This window comes from Patagioenas fasciata, chromosome 6, assembly GCF_037038585.1.
Source record: "Patagioenas fasciata isolate bPatFas1 chromosome 6, bPatFas1.hap1, whole genome shotgun sequence".
In the NCBI taxonomy this organism is placed as follows: domain Eukaryota; kingdom Metazoa; phylum Chordata; class Aves; order Columbiformes; family Columbidae; genus Patagioenas; species Patagioenas fasciata.
This window is the reverse complement of record NC_092525.1, coordinates 13436523-13453951: the sequence shown is the minus strand read 5'-3', so window position 1 is coordinate 13453951 and position 17429 is coordinate 13436523. Positions and strand designations below refer to the sequence as shown.

Below are 17429 nucleotides of genomic sequence, written 5' to 3'. Positions count from 1 at the left end.
GGAAACCTGGGACATCACCCTCACTGTAAAAAATTTCTTCCTCATGTCTAGCCTGAATCTCCTGTCTTTTAGTTTAAAACCATCACCCCTTGTCCTATCGCAACAGGCTCTGCTAATAAGTCTGTCCCCATCTTTATTATTGGCCTCTATTTAAGTATGGAAAGGCCACAATAAGGTCTCCCCAGAACCTTCTCTTTTCTGGGTTGAACAACCCCAACTCTCTCAGCCTGTTCTCATAGCAAAACAGTTCCAGCCCTCGAATCATTTTTGTCCTACACATTGTCCCCATCACAAAGTAACCAAACCTCATCCTACCAGCAGAGCCAAGCACTACACTGTGCAGGAACGACAGCAGGCTGAATATCACATGCTTCATTTCCCACGCCATAGGGAATGGCCCACACTCCAGTAATAATAGTTACACTTGGAGAAAAGCCCTTTGATTTATTTGACATGCTTACAGTGCTTCTGGAGAGCAAAATCTGGGACTGAAGTTGATTTATTGTTCTAGAAATGAAATTAATGGCCAATAGCTTTCATGGGGAATGATTCACGCTGCCGGCAGTAGGAGGGTGTCAGGCATCACCCGGATTGAGTCCACACGGGAGCATTTTAGAGGCAAACACCTGTTTGGCTTTTGAATTGCACAAACACTGCTTGTCTTGATGTAGATGGACTGACAACTTAAGTAAATAATGCTCTGGTGCTTTGATTTTATCCGTGTCAAACGCTTACTTACATGCATTATGTGAAACTCCACTAGATGCATAGCCAAAACAAAACAAAAATAAAGGGCTTCCTCAGGTGCTGATTTCTAGCATGGATGTTGTTTTAACCTGGCAATTTCCCTCCATCTCACTCTGTCTCAGAGCATCCCCTTGGATATCACAGAGAGAGTCAGCCAAAAGCAGAAGTACATGCTAGAAAACCAGAGGCACCACACATAGGGTAGAGCAAAAAGCTCAAAGGCTGATTACTTCCCACAATATTGATTTGCCTTGGACATCACATAACATCTCTTCAGTTCCTCCATCTGCACAGGAATTAATTGCATGGCTGCCCTTAACACTAACTAGATGGGCATTGCAATTTTCTTCCCTGAAAGGTGCTATGGAAAGACAAAGTATTTTCTGTATTTTGTGTGCCCCAAAGGCCAGTGAGGCCGTCCCTCTTCACACTGATTTTGTCCCCAATCTTCCCCTGCAACAGGTCTTCCAGAGGCGGCAGAACGGGCTGACTGATTTCTTCCGGAAATGGGCAGATTATCGGATTGGCTTTGGAAACTTGGAGGACGAATTTTGGCTGGGTAAGGTGTTGACCGGTTCTCGTTCATCAATGTGTCAAACCCGAGCTCCTCGTGCACCATGCTGCTTGCCCGTGCCAGCTGGTGGCTCCTCGCCTTTCAGCCCACTCCTCTATGCTCTCTCTTGGACAGTTTTCCTTTTGTTTTTCATTCCTTGAACTGCAACATTAGAAAGTCATTCATGGACACACCACAGAAAACCACATTCTGAAGGCCAACAACTCCTTAATTTGCTCCTCCTAGGAGAGAAGTGGGTACGCTGCGGGTTTTCACGGACCAAAACCCATCATTCTCCTTTGGATGACTGTAGGTTCCATTGGTGGCACAGACCTCCCTTGGCCTTGGCCAAACCAGTTGCCCAAAGAAAGTAGGAAAGTGGTGAGTGGGACACCCAGCACAACTCTGAAATGGAGTGTGCCCCCCCAAAACCTGGACATGAGCCAAGGCCAGCCCTGCAGCATAAACATGCGCTGGCTCATACAGAAACTTAACAGCAACATGAGAAACACCAGGGCTCCACAGCTGAACACCCCCAGCCTCAGCAGCATGGAGAAAGCTGAACCCTGGCCTTGAACCCACGTCTCATAGCCACATGGAGGTGGAGCTTGAGTGGGGACAGAGAGCTCAGATCCCACCAGTGCCAGAAGAGACAGTGACTTAACTAGAATTGCTGCTGCTCTCTGATTGCTCTCCTCACCCTCATCCCCCACAGCCATTTTATTTGCCTAGAGCTTTTTTTGTTTGCTCATGGAACAGATCCAGAAACCGTGTCTGACCAGGTGTCTCGTTGCTTGCCTCACCAGGCTTGGACAATATTCACAAGATCACATCCCAAGGGCGCTACGAGTTGCGAATAGACATGAGGGACGGTCAGGAAGCAGCATATGCCTACTACGACAAGTTCTCCATCGGTGACGCCCGGAGCTTGTACAAGCTGCGAATCGGGGACTACAACGGCACTTCAGGTACAACCTCAGTGCTAGCAAGTAGTAGGGAAATCCTGGGACTGGTGGATCTGACACTGAGAAGGAAACCCCAATACTTTTTTCTGCATACTTTTCTGGATGCAAACCCATAGCTCTTTCTGCCTTCCCACAATCCATCATGTAAACCAGGCTGCTAAATCCCACTAAGGACACAGGGAATTTTCCATTGGGGATTAGATATTTAATATCAGAGGCGTTCGCTGTTCAAATAACCAGGTCAATCGTCAGAGGTGTCCTCTCCCTCAGCAATAACCGGAGGATATATTTATCGCCCTCTCACAGCAATGGAAAAATCTGAAATCCTGTGTATCGCTTCCTCACACAGAGGCCAAACACTGGCTGGTTTTGCAAGGACACTGTCACACCTGTTTGCTCAGTTGATGCAGCAGCATTAGGCTTTGGCCACAAGAAAACAGGGGTTAATGGGTGATAGAGGGAGGATACAGGAGGTCTCTTCCCCAAGAAGGGGGAGAGGGGCACAGCTGCAGCCCCTTTAGCTGGAATAGACATGGCCAGTGCAAGCTGCCATGATCCAGACAAAACTTCACCACCGCACACTTAGTGAGGAACCCCACGCCATATCTAAGATGCAGGAATTTGCCTGTATAACATCTGGTAGTTGCCACTGGAACAGAAGCCACAGGGATTTTGGTTGCAGGCAACAGAGCACTTGCTCTGACCTTAAGTCCCAGGACACAAAGCACCCAATCTATTGCCAAAAATACCAATAACAGTTGTGCAGACACAACTCCCTCCCTGTCCCCATGCAAGCTCTTCTTCTAGTTGTCCAACGAAGGAACTTCTGCCCCACCTTGAGGAAACAGAGCCAAGGCTCGCAAAATGGTCCATCGCCAAAAGGTTTTCTCACAAGCCTCTTGGTGGCTGGACTGCACACAGCTGGGATGGGTCCATATTGTGTTTTCTTAGGGACCACCAGGGAACATATTAAGAATGTCTCCTCTAAGTATATAATCTATTTGTAATAATGACCATATTTCACTCTGGCTCTTCTTTCACCTAAAAGCAACTCTCCTGTTCCTTAGTAAAGAGAGGAGATGAGGTTGGTGTGTTTGGTGGAATAAAACATCATGCACCTTCCAAAAGGTTCTTCCCCTTATTTAAAGGGAGAAAAGAAGGTCAAGCATCTTGGTTTGGCCTCCTCTGGGAGAAATTCCCTTTGGCTAACAGGAGGCAAGGAGGCTGAAAGCATCCTGAAGTTACATAGGAGAGCCAGGCTTTAGAAAATCAGATATGCCCAAATCTAGGACTTAATTCCTTTCTGGAACACTGAAATTCAGATGCAAAACTCTAAAGCATTTTATCTGCCAAACCCAAGCAGCCTCTAAGTTTTTCTGTGGTCTGTACTGATCCTAAACCAACAGCAGAGAACCTCAGATGAACCAGATGTGAGCAATTCCAGTTAATGTTATTCCCAGACCTTCAGTTGCTTGAGCTGTTGATTGACAGGCTACCACATATACCAGAATATCCCAGTTTCCTTGTGAAAAGATCAGATGACTTGGGATTCACCCTCTCTAACGACATCGCTTTCTGCAGGGGACTCCCTCACCTATCACCAGGGCCGCCCCTTCTCAACCAAGGACAGGGACAACGATGTCGCTGTGACCAACTGCGCCATGTCCTACAAAGGGGCCTGGTGGTACAAGAACTGCCACCGCACCAACCTCAATGGCAAGTACGGAGAGTCCCGGCACAGTCAGGTAAGAGCAGGGCTGGGTTGAAAGCCTTCAGCACTTCTTCTAGCAGTGTCACCAAGCACACAGCAAGCCCAAGCTAGGGCTGAGGCTGTGTGGTTGGTGCACCAGGGTCAGCAGCACCACTGGCGTGACCCAACAGAAGCTGGAGGAAAAGTAACCACCTTCAAACCATTTAGGCTGGTGCTTCGTGTCTCACACTGGCTGGCACGGTCATTTACCACAGCATCTTGCTACATTACATTAAAAAAAAATATATATACACACACATGAAATTTGATCAGGAGTCTTTGAGCAGTGGGAAAAACCCATCAAGCCACGGCAAGAGTTTCATGCTCCTGCTGTAGCAAGTTCTTCCCTACAGTGGTCAAGCCTGTTTCCTTCCTCTCCCACTCCAGTTTCATGTTGGGGTATTTCTTTACCCTCTGCCTTTTCTCTCCCTCCTGCCAGGGAATTAACTGGTACCATTGGAAAGGCCACGAGTTCTCCATCCCATTTGTGGAAATGAAGATGCGACCCTACAACCACCGTAACATCTCTGGGAGGAAGCGACGGTCCCTACAGCTCTGAGCCAGCTGAACCCCCTCCTGCCTCCCAACACCTGACCTTTTCTGTCATTTGTTTGTATTTTATAATACAAAAACGGGAAAAAAATAATTACTACTCGTCTGAGATAGCAACCTGCCCCTCATGAGTGCTGGAGGGAACCACGGCACAAGCAAAAGCCGTTGGAATGGAAAAAACCTCATTGCTTTGCACCTGTCCCAGAGAAATACCAAATTTCCAGTCTCCCTACCCCAATACCCTGGCCCTTAACATGAGAAGAAATAGAGAGAGAGAGACAGATTTTTGATATATTTTTAAAAGACTTAGAAATCCCCATCAAACTCTGTTAGAAACATTTGTCACACGGCCCATGGCAGAAACATTCCCCACAGAGATCTTGGTGTGACCCTTTCTACCCCAGTCACAGACAGGGACACCTGTCCTCTCCCTGTCACCTCCTGGCAGGGAGGAACCAAGCTCCATGCCATCCTGGAGACAGCAGCTCTTCCAGCAGGCAGATGTCCATCTCTCCTGACCTGGTCATCCCATCCCCAGCTTTCACAGGAGGGCTTTGCAAGTATCTGCATATGTAGGCAAACCCTAGAGAGTCCACAGCTCACATGTTGGCACCAACACAGCCAAAGTCATCCTCATGTGCATGGGGTGCAGGGGAACAAAAGCTGTTCCACCAGCCCCAGCCTGCATCATCCACTCCTCCGAGCTGACCTCATCCCACTTCAGGTGCATGACGTCTGTTTGGGTTATGCAGAGCCTGATGGAGAAGAAAGGAGGCAAATTAAAGAACTTGGGAGAAAAAAAAAACAAAAAAAATCACTATTTGCTGTCTTAAAGTCCAGGGCCTGTTTCCTCTGCTATTTCTACATGCCACTGCGCTGTCTCTCACTGAGGTCATTGGTCGCAAACCGTAGAGTCTCAGAGAAGGCCCAGCAACCAAAAGAACTATCATGCAACCACAGCCCAGCCTCCATCCAGCAGCTGGCACAGTCCAGGTGTTGTCATTCAGGGCCCTCCACAGACATGGTGAAGGAGGACAACACAGCCAAGGGAAGATGAGTGCAAGCTGAGAAATGCCTATGCCCTTCCTTCTTGTACACCATCCCTCTTCGCCACCATCACAAGAGGGAAACAAATCTCAGTGCCTTGGTATCACCATCTCTCTAATGGGAAATCAACCATTTCCCCTCCTGGAAGGAAGGCTTAGTCCATTCACATTTTGGAGCACTTCAAGACCTTTGGAAGAACAGATGAGTTTGCTCTTCCCATTCTTAGCTTCTCCCATCTTAAGGATGATGGACCCTTCAGATATTTCTGGCTGCACTCTGTTGTCATTGACAGCACCTCCACATAGCCCAAATGACCACCACGCTGGAGTCACCCCTCTGCCAAGGGCTCTGATCAATGCTGGGCATTGTCACTGGTCTGGTCTCAGAGAAGGGGCTTGTCCCCGCATTCAAGGACAATGCAGCTCATCGCTGGGTTGGCAGCCAAGGTAACGTCACAAATGCTAAACACTGCTTTTTGATTTTATCACACTGAAGCTGCTTTGTCTCAAGAAAGATCTTCCAGATGGCAACATAAAGACATCTTTGCAGTAGCTTATAATTCAGGCCAGTGTCTCTTTCGTGATCATGCTCCTGGATTTTCTGACGTTACTCACAACGGCTGCATAGCTGAACAAGAGCATTAAGCATTGCCTCCATGTCCATGCCATGTACCGGCACACAAAATCATAACCCCAAAGTCAGGATTAACTACAAGGTCCAGCCCTTCAAGTGGCCAGCTTACAAGCTGCAGTCCAATCCAGAGGAAGGATGCTGTAGCTCAGCGACATCTCATATGTAACTGAGGCATCTCTTCTTACTTCCTATCACCAACAAATCAGACAACAAGTCAACCAGTTGAGGAACAGGTCAGTGACACAGGAACAGGCTGCAGATGATGGGATCTCTTGCAGGACACAGCCAGTGTCACGGGTGGCAGCATGTCACACCTCCTGAGAAGCCTGCCCTGGTTTAGGTTCCAAAAGCCAACAAGAAACAACATATAGAACCAATTAAAACCTAAAAACCTCCTAGTAGACCAAAGTAATATTGTTCCCAACATCACCATGAGTTTATAGGCAAGAAGTATCCTAGCAAAAGCACTATAGTGCAGTGATTATAATGAGGAGCAGAGACTTGATGTCATTCATCACCTGTCTCAGATGGTGCCGTTTACTTATCTACCCAGGTGAAAGAAAGAGGCATCAGCAAAAACACAGGAGCTCCTCATTTCCAATCAAGTGGAAGGCAAGAAACTTCTCTTTTCAAAAGTACAAGTCAAACAGAAAATCAAAACACACTGTGCTTTTCCAGGAAGTTCAAAAGAAGATCCTCAAAAGAGGCTGATTATTTTCTAAACAGATTTACTGACACGTATCTCTTCCCCCCGCTTATATCTGTCATCCCTTTTGTAAGTTCTGTATCTGGGATGAGAGAACCTGGTTGATACAACTACATTGTTGAGTCTGAAGGACACCGTTGGAGATAATATGTGACGTTCCAGTGCCATTATATACCAGTGCTGGTCCTTGATCTCACACATGGCACACCACAGCGTTGCATTTCCTTTACCCTGGTGAAACACAGGTGCTAAAAATCTTTTAAAGGAAAGACATCTACATGTGGTGGTTTTGTTCTCTTGGTGATAACCCAGCCCAAGCCTAGACACACAATCAGCAACAACAACCCAGTCATTTTGGCCATTGTCCCTTGTTCATATTGTTCACATCCAAGATAAAATTTTCCAGAAATATGTTTTTCATCATTGCCTGATAAACTGGGGGTGGGGAAAAGCTCCTGCCAGTGGTTTCAAGTAAATTTGTGCTTAACACTGATGTGACAGGATGGCCAGGTGATGAAGTACAGCCTCTCTCTAGCCTCCATCCCTGGTTGGCCAAGCCCTTTTTCTGAATTCATTCTCCAACTGGACCAAATTTGACCTTGTTCCCCATCAGCAAGCACGAGACTGAATGAACTCCTGGCAACAGGCCTGAGATTCCCACAAACCCAACCTAGATTCTGCACAGTCCTCATTGCGACAGATCTTGGCTCCAGCACCTAATTCATCGCTGGGCTCTGGTGGCTTCTCTGCCACCCAGCTCATACAGCCCAGGTTTGTCTCAGAGCCTAAATAAGGAACCTGAAGCTGTTCCCCAAACCACACCATCCAACACAAGATGTCAACTCCCAGAACATCAAGCAAGGAGAAGCACATCAGGTCCTTCATCCAGCAGAGCACCACGTGTGCTCAGGACCCTCTCTGCCTTTCAAACCCACCTCTTATTTCTAAATCCCAAATCCTGGTAGGAAATAACAAGGGACTTTCTCATTTCTTGCCCAATTTTGATTTCCCTCTGTTTCCATTCCTGCCAGACCTCCAAGCACATCACACACTGCACTAAAACCTAACTAAAAACAACCGAACAAAAAAAAAGTCCTGAAAGGAAAAACTGCTTTTAGGAAAGTGATCCTTAAGACAGCATTTATAAACTAATAATTTGGAGAAGGAGAGAGGCCAGGCCCTCCACAAAGGGTTTTGGCAGCAGGATGCTGGAAGAACATCCACACTCAGGTTGGGGAGAAAACTTTGCTTCTATTCCTTATCTTCACACTACTTTATGATCAGCATCTCAAAGTGCAGTACCAGCCTAAATGCACCCTTGCTCCAACCTCCTGCCTCCTTCCCAAAGTGATGCTGACCCCAGGTGAAGTGTTGGGGTATGCAAAACACAGCTTTTGCCACCTTTGTCCCCAGCACTACAGAAAGGGCAGCGGTGTCTCCACGCTAGGGTGGCCCTGTGCCTGCCACAGGCTTAGAGTTATTTTCCAAAATACAGTAGGAGCCAAAATATCCACCCAGCACATCGCCTGCATGCCAGCACGTCCCCTTCATCCAGACCCAGAGCCGCCCCCCGGGTATGTCCCCACCATCGCACCCCGGGGTGACTACACACCTACAAGACTTGACCTTACAGACACTGCCAGCAAAGAGCTCTCACCCCCCAAAAAAACCCCTTTAATTCATGCTTATACCCACTAACAAAGGGGTCTGTCCCAGGGCCAAGTGGGAAGCCCATCCCTGTTTCTGCCAACCAAGCACCCCAGGACAGCCAAACCCAACCGAGCCCCTTGGGGACTACTGGTACCTTCCAGGGTCACCTTCCCCCTTCCTTACAGTGGTGGCAGCTCCTTGTCCCTTCCAGGGGAAAGGTTTGGGATTAGGGGGAGGAAAGGCCTCTTTCCTGGGGAGATGCTGATGCCCAGACCTGCCTCAGTACCCAGCCCACACCCCTCCAGGTGTCAGGGGTTTCTCAGAGGGATGCTGACACAAAGACCTAAACAAAGAAACAAGCAGCCCCCTGTCTACAGGTGTTACCCTGGAATTGTGTTTATTACTTAAATAAACCAACCAAACAAAAAAACCCATAAATAAAAAGGAAGAACACAGGTAATGAAATCCCTTGGACAGGTTCTGATGAACTCAAACACAAATGAACCCAACCAAATGAGGGGGAAGATAAAAGCAAATAAATGCATAAATAAAAGAAATAATAATATAAATAAATAATATATTAAACAACCCTCCCCATCCTGTAATGAAATCGTAGCTCAGAGAATGGGATCGACGCTTGTTAACCATTGTTAACTAGTATTTTTAGTCCTGACCGCTCTTAGGCTATGTATAGTTCCTTTTTTTAATGCGTTTTCTATACATTAATAAAAGATACCGAAGGAGTGAGTTGTGTGCCTGTCTGGGAGCAGGGCGGGAGCTGGGTTCTGGGTCTGGGTCCACCAAGTGGGGGGAACAGAAGAGCTGAGAGACAAAGCACATGCAATGGGATAGAAAAATACAGAGGGAAGAAATTCTAGGGGCAGCTCAGCATCAGCTGGTGATGCCATCTCCATCCTTGGAGGTGTTCAAGACCAGGCTGGAGAAAGCCCCAAGAAACCTGGTCCCACCCCAGGGATGCTTTGTGCAGCAGGTCAGACCAGAAGCTCCCAAGGTCTCTCCTTGCTAGAGAGGCCCTCAGCTCTTCAGCTTCCAGCCCGAGAAAGCGAAGCCACAGTGTAAATGCTCGGGAGCGGAGCAAAACAACCCCAAAGTCTTCAGTTAAAGCTGTTCTCCCAATTTAGACAGCAATCTGTTCCCAGCACAAAGGAAACTCCACTGGAAATCAAATAGCAAGGCTATTTCCAGCAGAACATGCTCTCACTAGAAAACCAGCAAAAAAACCTCCAAACTAAACAAACAAGCAAACAAAATCAGTTTAGCAAAAATGCCCAGGACAAGTATGAATTTCAGAGGATTTTGAAATTCTCCTCTCATTTCACACGCACGCTTTATTTAGACCTCCTCATCTTGAGTTTTCATGTTTGACACGTAGCAGACAGGATGAGAAAGCCCGAAAGCAGCTCTTCTGCCAGACCGCTTCAATATTTTCTAAATTTAATTTCAGAGAGACAAAACAGGGGAATTTGCTTTGCAGCAACTTCTCCACTTCTCTTTCTTGCTCTGATTTGAGTGAAAAAGGAAAAAAAAGAAAAAAAAAAAAAAAAGGAAGTTGTGAGCACCGAGGTTCTCCTGTTCTCCTGCCTCAGCCACTGGCACAGCAAGAAGCCAAGCCTGATAGACACAACTGGCTGGATTAAATGACCTTTTTCATGTCTGAAAGGAGTAAATATCATGGAAGACCCTTCAGCCAAGACCAGGGGTCTCCCTTGCACACAGAGGAGCCCAGGGCTAGAGATGGGTTTGAGATGGAGAAGGGGGGTTGCCTGTGCTGGTATTCGGCATCCCAGTCTTGCACAGCTTGGCCAAGCCATTGACCCAACGTGGTGCGTGTCATTTATGATCCCTTAGAGAAGGGCAGTGCCCTCCACTGTACACTCCATTCAGCATGTCTGTGGTCAAGCGGGGACCCCAGGACCCCAAATCCCTGTAGAACACCCCAAAAAAATCTCACTTGGAGGAAACACAGACTCTGTTGCAATAACCATACACAAGAGACAGGCACACACCACTTGGAGGTTGGTACTCAGAAAGGCAGGTGCACATGGTACCACAGCATCCCTCTGGATCATAACCCATCTCCAAAATCAGAGCCATGGCCCAGTTCAGGGCCAGAGAAGGGGCTCAGGGCTGGAACAAGCCCTTTCCTAAGTATCTCAAGCTTTGACTTAAGCCAGGGAGGTGTTTTGCCCCACCACATCAAAGCCTGGGGAGCTTCTGCCCCATCACAAGTGCCCACCACCCTCAGTGCACAGGCTCCCTCTGCTCTTGCACAGCTCAAAGCCATCGGTATACTCTAGACATGGTCCTGCAGTGTCACACTTGCTGGTATCTCCCATTTCCACCTCCCCGAGCAGCCCAGGCTTTGGGCAGCAGCACAGCCACACTACAGGCAGACACACTCAGGACTCTTCCAGCCACCACTGAGCATCCCACCTCTGACCCCCCCAGTCTGCACTTTGTACGGAGATATTTCATCACAGCCCTCTTGCCAAAGTCCCCTTCTTGCATGAGCGATGCTCAGGAACTTTGCTCCACCAGCAAACATTGGGAGGGCATACAAAGGTCCTCACAGCAAGGGTGTGTGGCCACCATCCAAAACCTGGAGCTTGAGCGATGTATTCCCAGCAACACACCCGGCAACCTCAACCAGAAAAAAATCACAAGGGAAATGCCCAGGAGCAAGCAGCACCACAGGAGAAGGTGCAACACCTGCAGGAGTAAGGCTGGAGTAGCTCAATAAAGGGGCATCCTCACCCTGTGAGTTCACAGCTGCTTTATGCCTCCTGCAATGGGATTTTTACTGCAGCATCTTTAACATTCTTGGGGTTTAATTCCCACTCGTAAGCCTGGATGTGCTCATCATCCCTTTGAAACCTTCTTCTCCATTTTTATGTTTTTAGCTCCTGTGGCTACAAGCTCTAAAGCTTAATTATATAGAGCATAAAAAAAGCTCTCTCTTTTCATCAAATTTAAATGCAGGGCTTTTAAATTTCATTGATTTTTCCCTCCTCTCTGGGATGAGGAGTGCTGTGAATAGCAGCCCGTAGGCTTATTCCCCATTCCCTGCACTACAGCCATGGCCTCAACGTGCAGCAGTTTTTCTGCTTCCAATTTGTTTCAGCAATTTTCCCCACATGAACACACCCCCCCCCACAAAAAAAACCCACCACCATATTATATACATTATATTTGAGGCAAGATCCTAACTGTGACTGGGGACTTTTACACAGTGGCACTTCTCTCCCTCCCCGTATTTTGGATTGCTTTCTGCTGTCAGTTGGGACACTGGTGACACAAAGCCCCCCATATAGCTCACACTACACATCATATAAGTGCAATTATTCCCAGCTGTGTGGCTAAACCTCCTGCCCCCACCCAGGTTATCTCCCTGGCCCGGCTGACAGACAGTGCAGCAGGGCACACTGGGATGCTGGTGGGAACACAAGCCGCCTCTGTTCAACACAATGGCCCCTTGTCACCACACTGTCCCCTGTGTTTGGTGACATCGTGACAAGAGGGGTTTGAAGGAAGTGGCTCCACAAATGTTTGTAAGAAAAATCCTCCCAAAAAGTGAAAGAAGCGGAGGATGAAGTGGGAAATCCTCTCTCGCAGAATTTCAGAAGGTATTAGAAATGGGCAGCTGGGAGAGGAGTAGCAAGGGGACAGGGTAGGACGAGCAGCACCAGCAGCTGGCATCCCCCTGCTCCTGGGGACAGGCTCTGTCTCTCCGTCAGCCCCACATCCCCCGCTGCACTCAAGTCATGACAAAAACAGCCGGCACCTGCCCCTTCAGCATCTCGTATCGGTTCCTCAGACATGACCCAAGGCCACCTCCCACCCCTGCCCAAGGGGGACTTCACCCCTCCAAATAAAGGAACTTGCTCTCCCTTGCAAAACAACCCCAGGAGAAAGGCCTTTGACATGTTTTTGCTCTTTCACCCACCACAATTTGCATTTTGCTCTCAGTTCCCTCCCTGGGGATAGGTGAGACCCCACCACCCAGCTGCATCCTCCCCACAGACAGCCTGTTAGCAAATGAGATGAGGAGGAGGAAGACTTTGAACTATGAAGAGCAAGGGTCAAATAGTCACCAGCCCCAGGCAGGAGCTAAGCCCCAAGGGCAGCACAACCCGGAGCCAACTGCTCTGGTGCCACCAGCCAAAAATCCTCACGTGGCCCCAGGCGGAGGGACATCAGCTCACCAGGAGCGGCTTCCCCCGTGGAACTGGCTTATGAAGGGAAAGGGATAATAAAAACATTAAAAATAATAATAATAATTTAGCAGACGCTTATAATTAAATAAAGGGTATTAGATCTTGCTGCCCCCTTGGCTGGGCTCTGGGGGAAGCTGGCACTGAGGGACAGCCACCGATTGCTGCTAATGGGGCTAAGCCAAAAAAAGGACTGCACCGACGGGGACAGCTGGCACAACTGGTTTTTTACCTAAAAATCAATTTTAGCAAGCCAGATCCAACACCCACTCGGCAGGGAAACCCCCAGGAATGGCTGCTCTGGGAGGAGGCACAAGCCACTGCTTCCCACTCCTGGGGTACATGCTGGCCCTTGAGGACACCAGGACCATGCTTGAGTGTCACTCACTCCTCTGCCTGTTCACACCTCCCACAAATCCGGCCAGCAATATGCTACCAGTGACCCCATTGCCACGCTAAGGGAAGAAGCAGTCCTGTTCACCAATGGGTTTTCATTCCTTGGCCTTCACACAACTGATCCCTGAGCTGTTCCTAAGTGGGGAGGCACCACAATGAACTTTTTCCACCTCCCAACACATCTCCTCTCCCCCTTGCCCCCCGCCAGCAGGGCCCGTAGGATTTCCTCAGGAAGGAGTTCCTGAGAGCACACACACAAAACAATCATCAGCTCTAAAATAACCAAAAGCCCTACCTCCGAGGTTTGCTTTCCTGCCAAACCCCATGGCGCATACCAAAATGCACACTGAGCAGCAAGACGCACCCTCCCTCCTCCCCAAACACATCTTTGCTCAATGCAAATACCAAAAAGGACTCGAGGATGCACCCAAGGAACCCATCTCACTCTCCACTTCTCTTCCTTTCCCCTAAGCACCAAGGAAGGATGCTCCAGCAAACCCATCCCAGCAAGCCCAGCTGCACTCAAAGCCCCCCAGGTGATGGGTGGGGAAGAGGCATGCCAAAAAAACTCACCAGTTTGGGGACATTTCTCCTAAGAACAGCCTTTGTCCCATCACTGCCCATGCAGGACTCAGCCCCAGGCACTTGCAGGCAGCTCCAAACCAGTTCATCAACACCAAGATGGGACACAGGTGGGACTGGGACACCTGAGCCCAACCCAGCCCCAGGGCTGCCCCCTTCCCAGAGGGGACAGAGCCGGGCAGACACCAAACAAGGGAGAAGAGGAGAAGGAGCAGCTGCCACAGAGCCTGCTAGCCCCAAAAACACCAGCTCAGTGTTTGTCCTCCACCCCACAAGGGTCACCGTCACCATCCCCTCCTGCCTCCTCTTTTTCCTCCAAAGCCGGAAAACCCATTGCTGCTGCTAAAGTAAATACCAAGGGCTGCTATTTTTATCCAGCTCACAACGAGGCATGCTTTATTTTTGGTGTTTAAACTGCAGGCTTTTTTTGTGGGAGGGGGAGAGGGAGGGGAAAAGGCAGAAGCATGGGGGAAAAATGAGAGGAATGCTTCTCCAGGAGCAGAGTTTTCCATTGCTTACTTTAAGTCAGGCTACACTCTGCAAACAGAAATCACAACTGGAGGGCAGAGCAAGCAGCCAAGGAAAAAGGTGTGATCACGTCTACAGCCATTTCACATCTCCTCCCACCCCACCATGATGAGGAAAAAACCCAAATATACCAGCCCAGGGCACCAGCTGGGTGTTATTAAGGCATGAGTAAAGCTCCTAGCTGTGTAATGGGGCAAACTGGTAAATAAATCAGCTGAATCCAATAAAACAAGAGAGTGTTTCTATTTTCAGTGTAAAATTTGTAGTGTTTTCCAAATAAAATTAGGGGTTGAGGGAACCTTGGAGGAAATGGAAGTTATTGTGAGGGCTTTTTGGCATGGGAAAGGCTTTGATCTCACATGGAAAGGAGTCTGGGAAAAACGGATGGAAAACAGGGGCTGGAGGTGGGATCTGCTTTCTAGCTGGTCCCAGGCCTGGGCTCAGACTTATATGCTGTGATGTGACAGGAGCTTGTCTAGTCCAGGTTTAATTGATTCCTCAGGTTGAGGGGCACCAGCAAGCAGAGAGCCTTGTAATCTGGAGCAGCAGTGATTCATCTGCGGCTGAGTCACGGCTTCCTCTCACCCATTAAAACTTTTGAAAAACAAAGCGTAATTCCTTAGAGCCCGATACACTGGATGCCAAACAAAACTACCCTCCTAACTACCAGCTCCCTCCAAAATGGACTTTTTTCCACACCACATGTGAAGGAGCTGTGGAACTCCTCGCTGCAGGTGACATCCACAGGGTTAAGCATCAAGCTGCATTTATATTCTTTCAAAGCATCTGCTGTGGACAACTACAAGGAAGAAAATGCTGGACTAGACATAGCCAAGGTCTGGCTGATTGTATGTTCTTGCATTAATTCTAACTTTAAGTCTGTCCAACGCTCCCAAACTTGGTTTAGTGGTATTGCTACACTCGATGGCATCAAGATTCTCCTTTACAGGTAGCATCACGAGAAGTTTAAATGCTGAGATCAGGCATTATCAGTGCCCACCAACTCCACCACTTCATCATGATGCTCATGCCTGAAGCCAAGCAGGTGCCAAAGCACCATGCTCGGAGGGGCCTCCCGAAAAGCTGGGGAAGGTGCCCAGATCAGCAGCTCCTCCCTCAGCCAAGTCCCTGCCAAATTAAATTAGTGACAAGAAAGCGCTGAGCCCCAACAAAGCTGTTTGCCCAAGGAACAAAGCAAATCTCCTGGCCACCACAGTTGGCAGCGCTGCTGGGGACACCCAGAACTTCCAGCCCCCTTGACCCCATGGCCAGGCACCCCCAAGCCTGACACATCCAGCCATGCTCAGCCTCAGGGACCTCTAATAATAAAGATTTGCAGGCAGTCCCATTAAGGGTGGTTTCAAAGGTGACATTACACTATCTGGTGCTATAGAGTGGGCGAGTGTCCCACGGGTGGCTGCCAGTACCCGGGTGGCTTCTCCTGTGTGCCCCGGGAAGGGTGTTTCTGTACGGTGATGAGGGAGTTTGCTACCTGCAAATGAGGGGACTGCTGCAGCTCAGTGTAGGGGTGACCCGGGACAGAGCAAAATGGGATGGAATGAGCCACGCACATGGTGCAAAACCCAGGGATCTCCACCCTGTAGCATAAAACCAAGGAAAATTTTCATAGTATTAACAAGCAGCAAATCTTTAGGTAAAAAAGGTTTGGTACTTCTGACAGTGCATCAACACCTCACCAACACTGCCAGGAGGCCCTGAGCACAAGCTGTAGCCTGCAATACGGCTTTCTTGGGGTGTCTCACCCCTATGGCCCCAGTGCTAGGATGAATGCAGCAGAGGGAGGGCAGCGGAGGCAGCAGGGGCTGGCAGGCAGCTCGCTTCCATCCATCCATCCATCCATCCATCCATCCATCCATCCATCCATCCCTCCTCTTTGTCTCCTTTTCCTCATATTCTGACCACAGCTCTGCTCATGGTCATGGCAGTCCAACAAGTCAGCACCAAGGCTGAAGTGGGAAAGCAAAGCTGGAGCATGAAGATGGCTCTGGAGCACGAAAGAGGGTGAGGGGGTCAAGTGTCACGTGCTCTGGAGACATTCAAAACCCGCCTGGACGCATTCCTGTGCAATCTGCTCTAGGTCAATCTGCTTTAGCAGGTGGGCTGGACTAGATGATCTCCAGAGATCCCCTCCAACCCCAACCGTTCTGTGGTTCTGTTTTGCAACCCAAAAGGATTTAAACTGGCCAGAAAAATTCCAGTAAAATGTTTTTCTAGTCATAGCTTACCTGGCTATCAATGTTGCAATGCTGACCACTCAGCCCCAGCATGGAAAGCAATCAGGATCCACTGATTCCTAGATATCCCTCATAGGGTGATTAAGAAAAAGAAATAAGGAGAGAAAGCAGCCAGTGAAATTTGGGGTGGCAATCCAAACTGAACGGAAATCGAATTTCGAAAATACCAAAACCTTGCACAACCTGGGCTTTCCTCGAGTTAACGCACCATTTACGATCTCAGCGGGTGCAGAGCACCCATCCTGCTGCCGGGTGCTGTTCCCGGGGTGCCCCCTCCCGTGGGGATGCTGGGTCAGCCCCCGTCCTTTCCGGGGACAGCACGTGTGCCCGCGGTGGTGACGGGGTGCACGGTAGCAGCCCTGGCGCTGCTTTTCGGGAACTGGAGGTCTGCACCGTCCTTTAAAAGCCTCCCAAAGCCAGCAGCAGCATTGCCACCCTGCACACCCCCACCGCTAAAATAAAGATTCTAGGGAAATCTCTGCTGCAACAAAGCCCAGGCCTCCCTCCCGGCAGAAAACACTTTGTTCTTTCCCTCTTCCCAGCAACTTTTGGCATGTTTCAGGCGCGGGTTTGTACCTCCCCCCGATGCCTCCTGCCCAGCCTAAACAACTCCGGCTTTGCCAGACCTTCCCGGGCGCCCGAGGCAGGCGAAGCACCGGGGTCCTCCCCTTTCCTTTCCCCCCTCCCTGCACAGTTTTGGGGTTGTGCAAGGGGGCGGGGGGAGCCCCAGGTGGGGCCGGGCCGGGGGCGGAGGCGGGCGGGATGGGGCGGCCCGTTTCTTCCGGCCGCCGGGAGCTTCGGCCGGGCCGGGCGGGAGGACGAGCCGCGAACAC

General features: G+C 49.3%; 1 protein-coding gene and 1 long non-coding RNA gene across 9 annotated transcripts in view; one reads left to right on the top strand and one right to left on the bottom strand.

Moving 5' to 3' along the window:
- The window catches only part of TNR (tenascin R), a 77477-nt gene extending 68131 nt beyond the window's left edge, over positions 1–9346 (top strand). Inside the window, exons 19-22 of the mRNA XM_065842228.2 lie at positions 1210–1306; positions 2107–2268; positions 3847–4010; positions 4455–9346. Of these exons, the coding sequence (XP_065698300.2) occupies positions 1210–1306; positions 2107–2268; positions 3847–4010; positions 4455–4574 (543 nt within the window). The 3' untranslated portion in view covers positions 4575–9346. The remainder of the gene's footprint in view (positions 1–1209; positions 1307–2106; positions 2269–3846; positions 4011–4454) is intronic.
- The window catches only part of LOC136103798 (uncharacterized), a 72074-nt gene extending 54803 nt beyond the window's left edge, over positions 1–17271 (bottom strand). For 5 of the 8 annotated variants that reach the window (XR_011739668.1, XR_011739673.1, XR_011739669.1 and 2 more), the window contains exons 1-2: positions 17173–17270; positions 16588–16655 (exon numbers count right to left, since the gene is read on the bottom strand). This is a non-coding gene — a long non-coding RNA (uncharacterized lncRNA). Of the gene's footprint in view, positions 1–13804; positions 14094–16587; positions 16656–17172 lie in introns of those variants that run through there. The other 3 variants (XR_011739674.1, XR_011739675.1, XR_011739672.1) reach the window with 2 other exon arrangements.
- Positions 17272–17429: the final 158 nt, after the last annotated feature.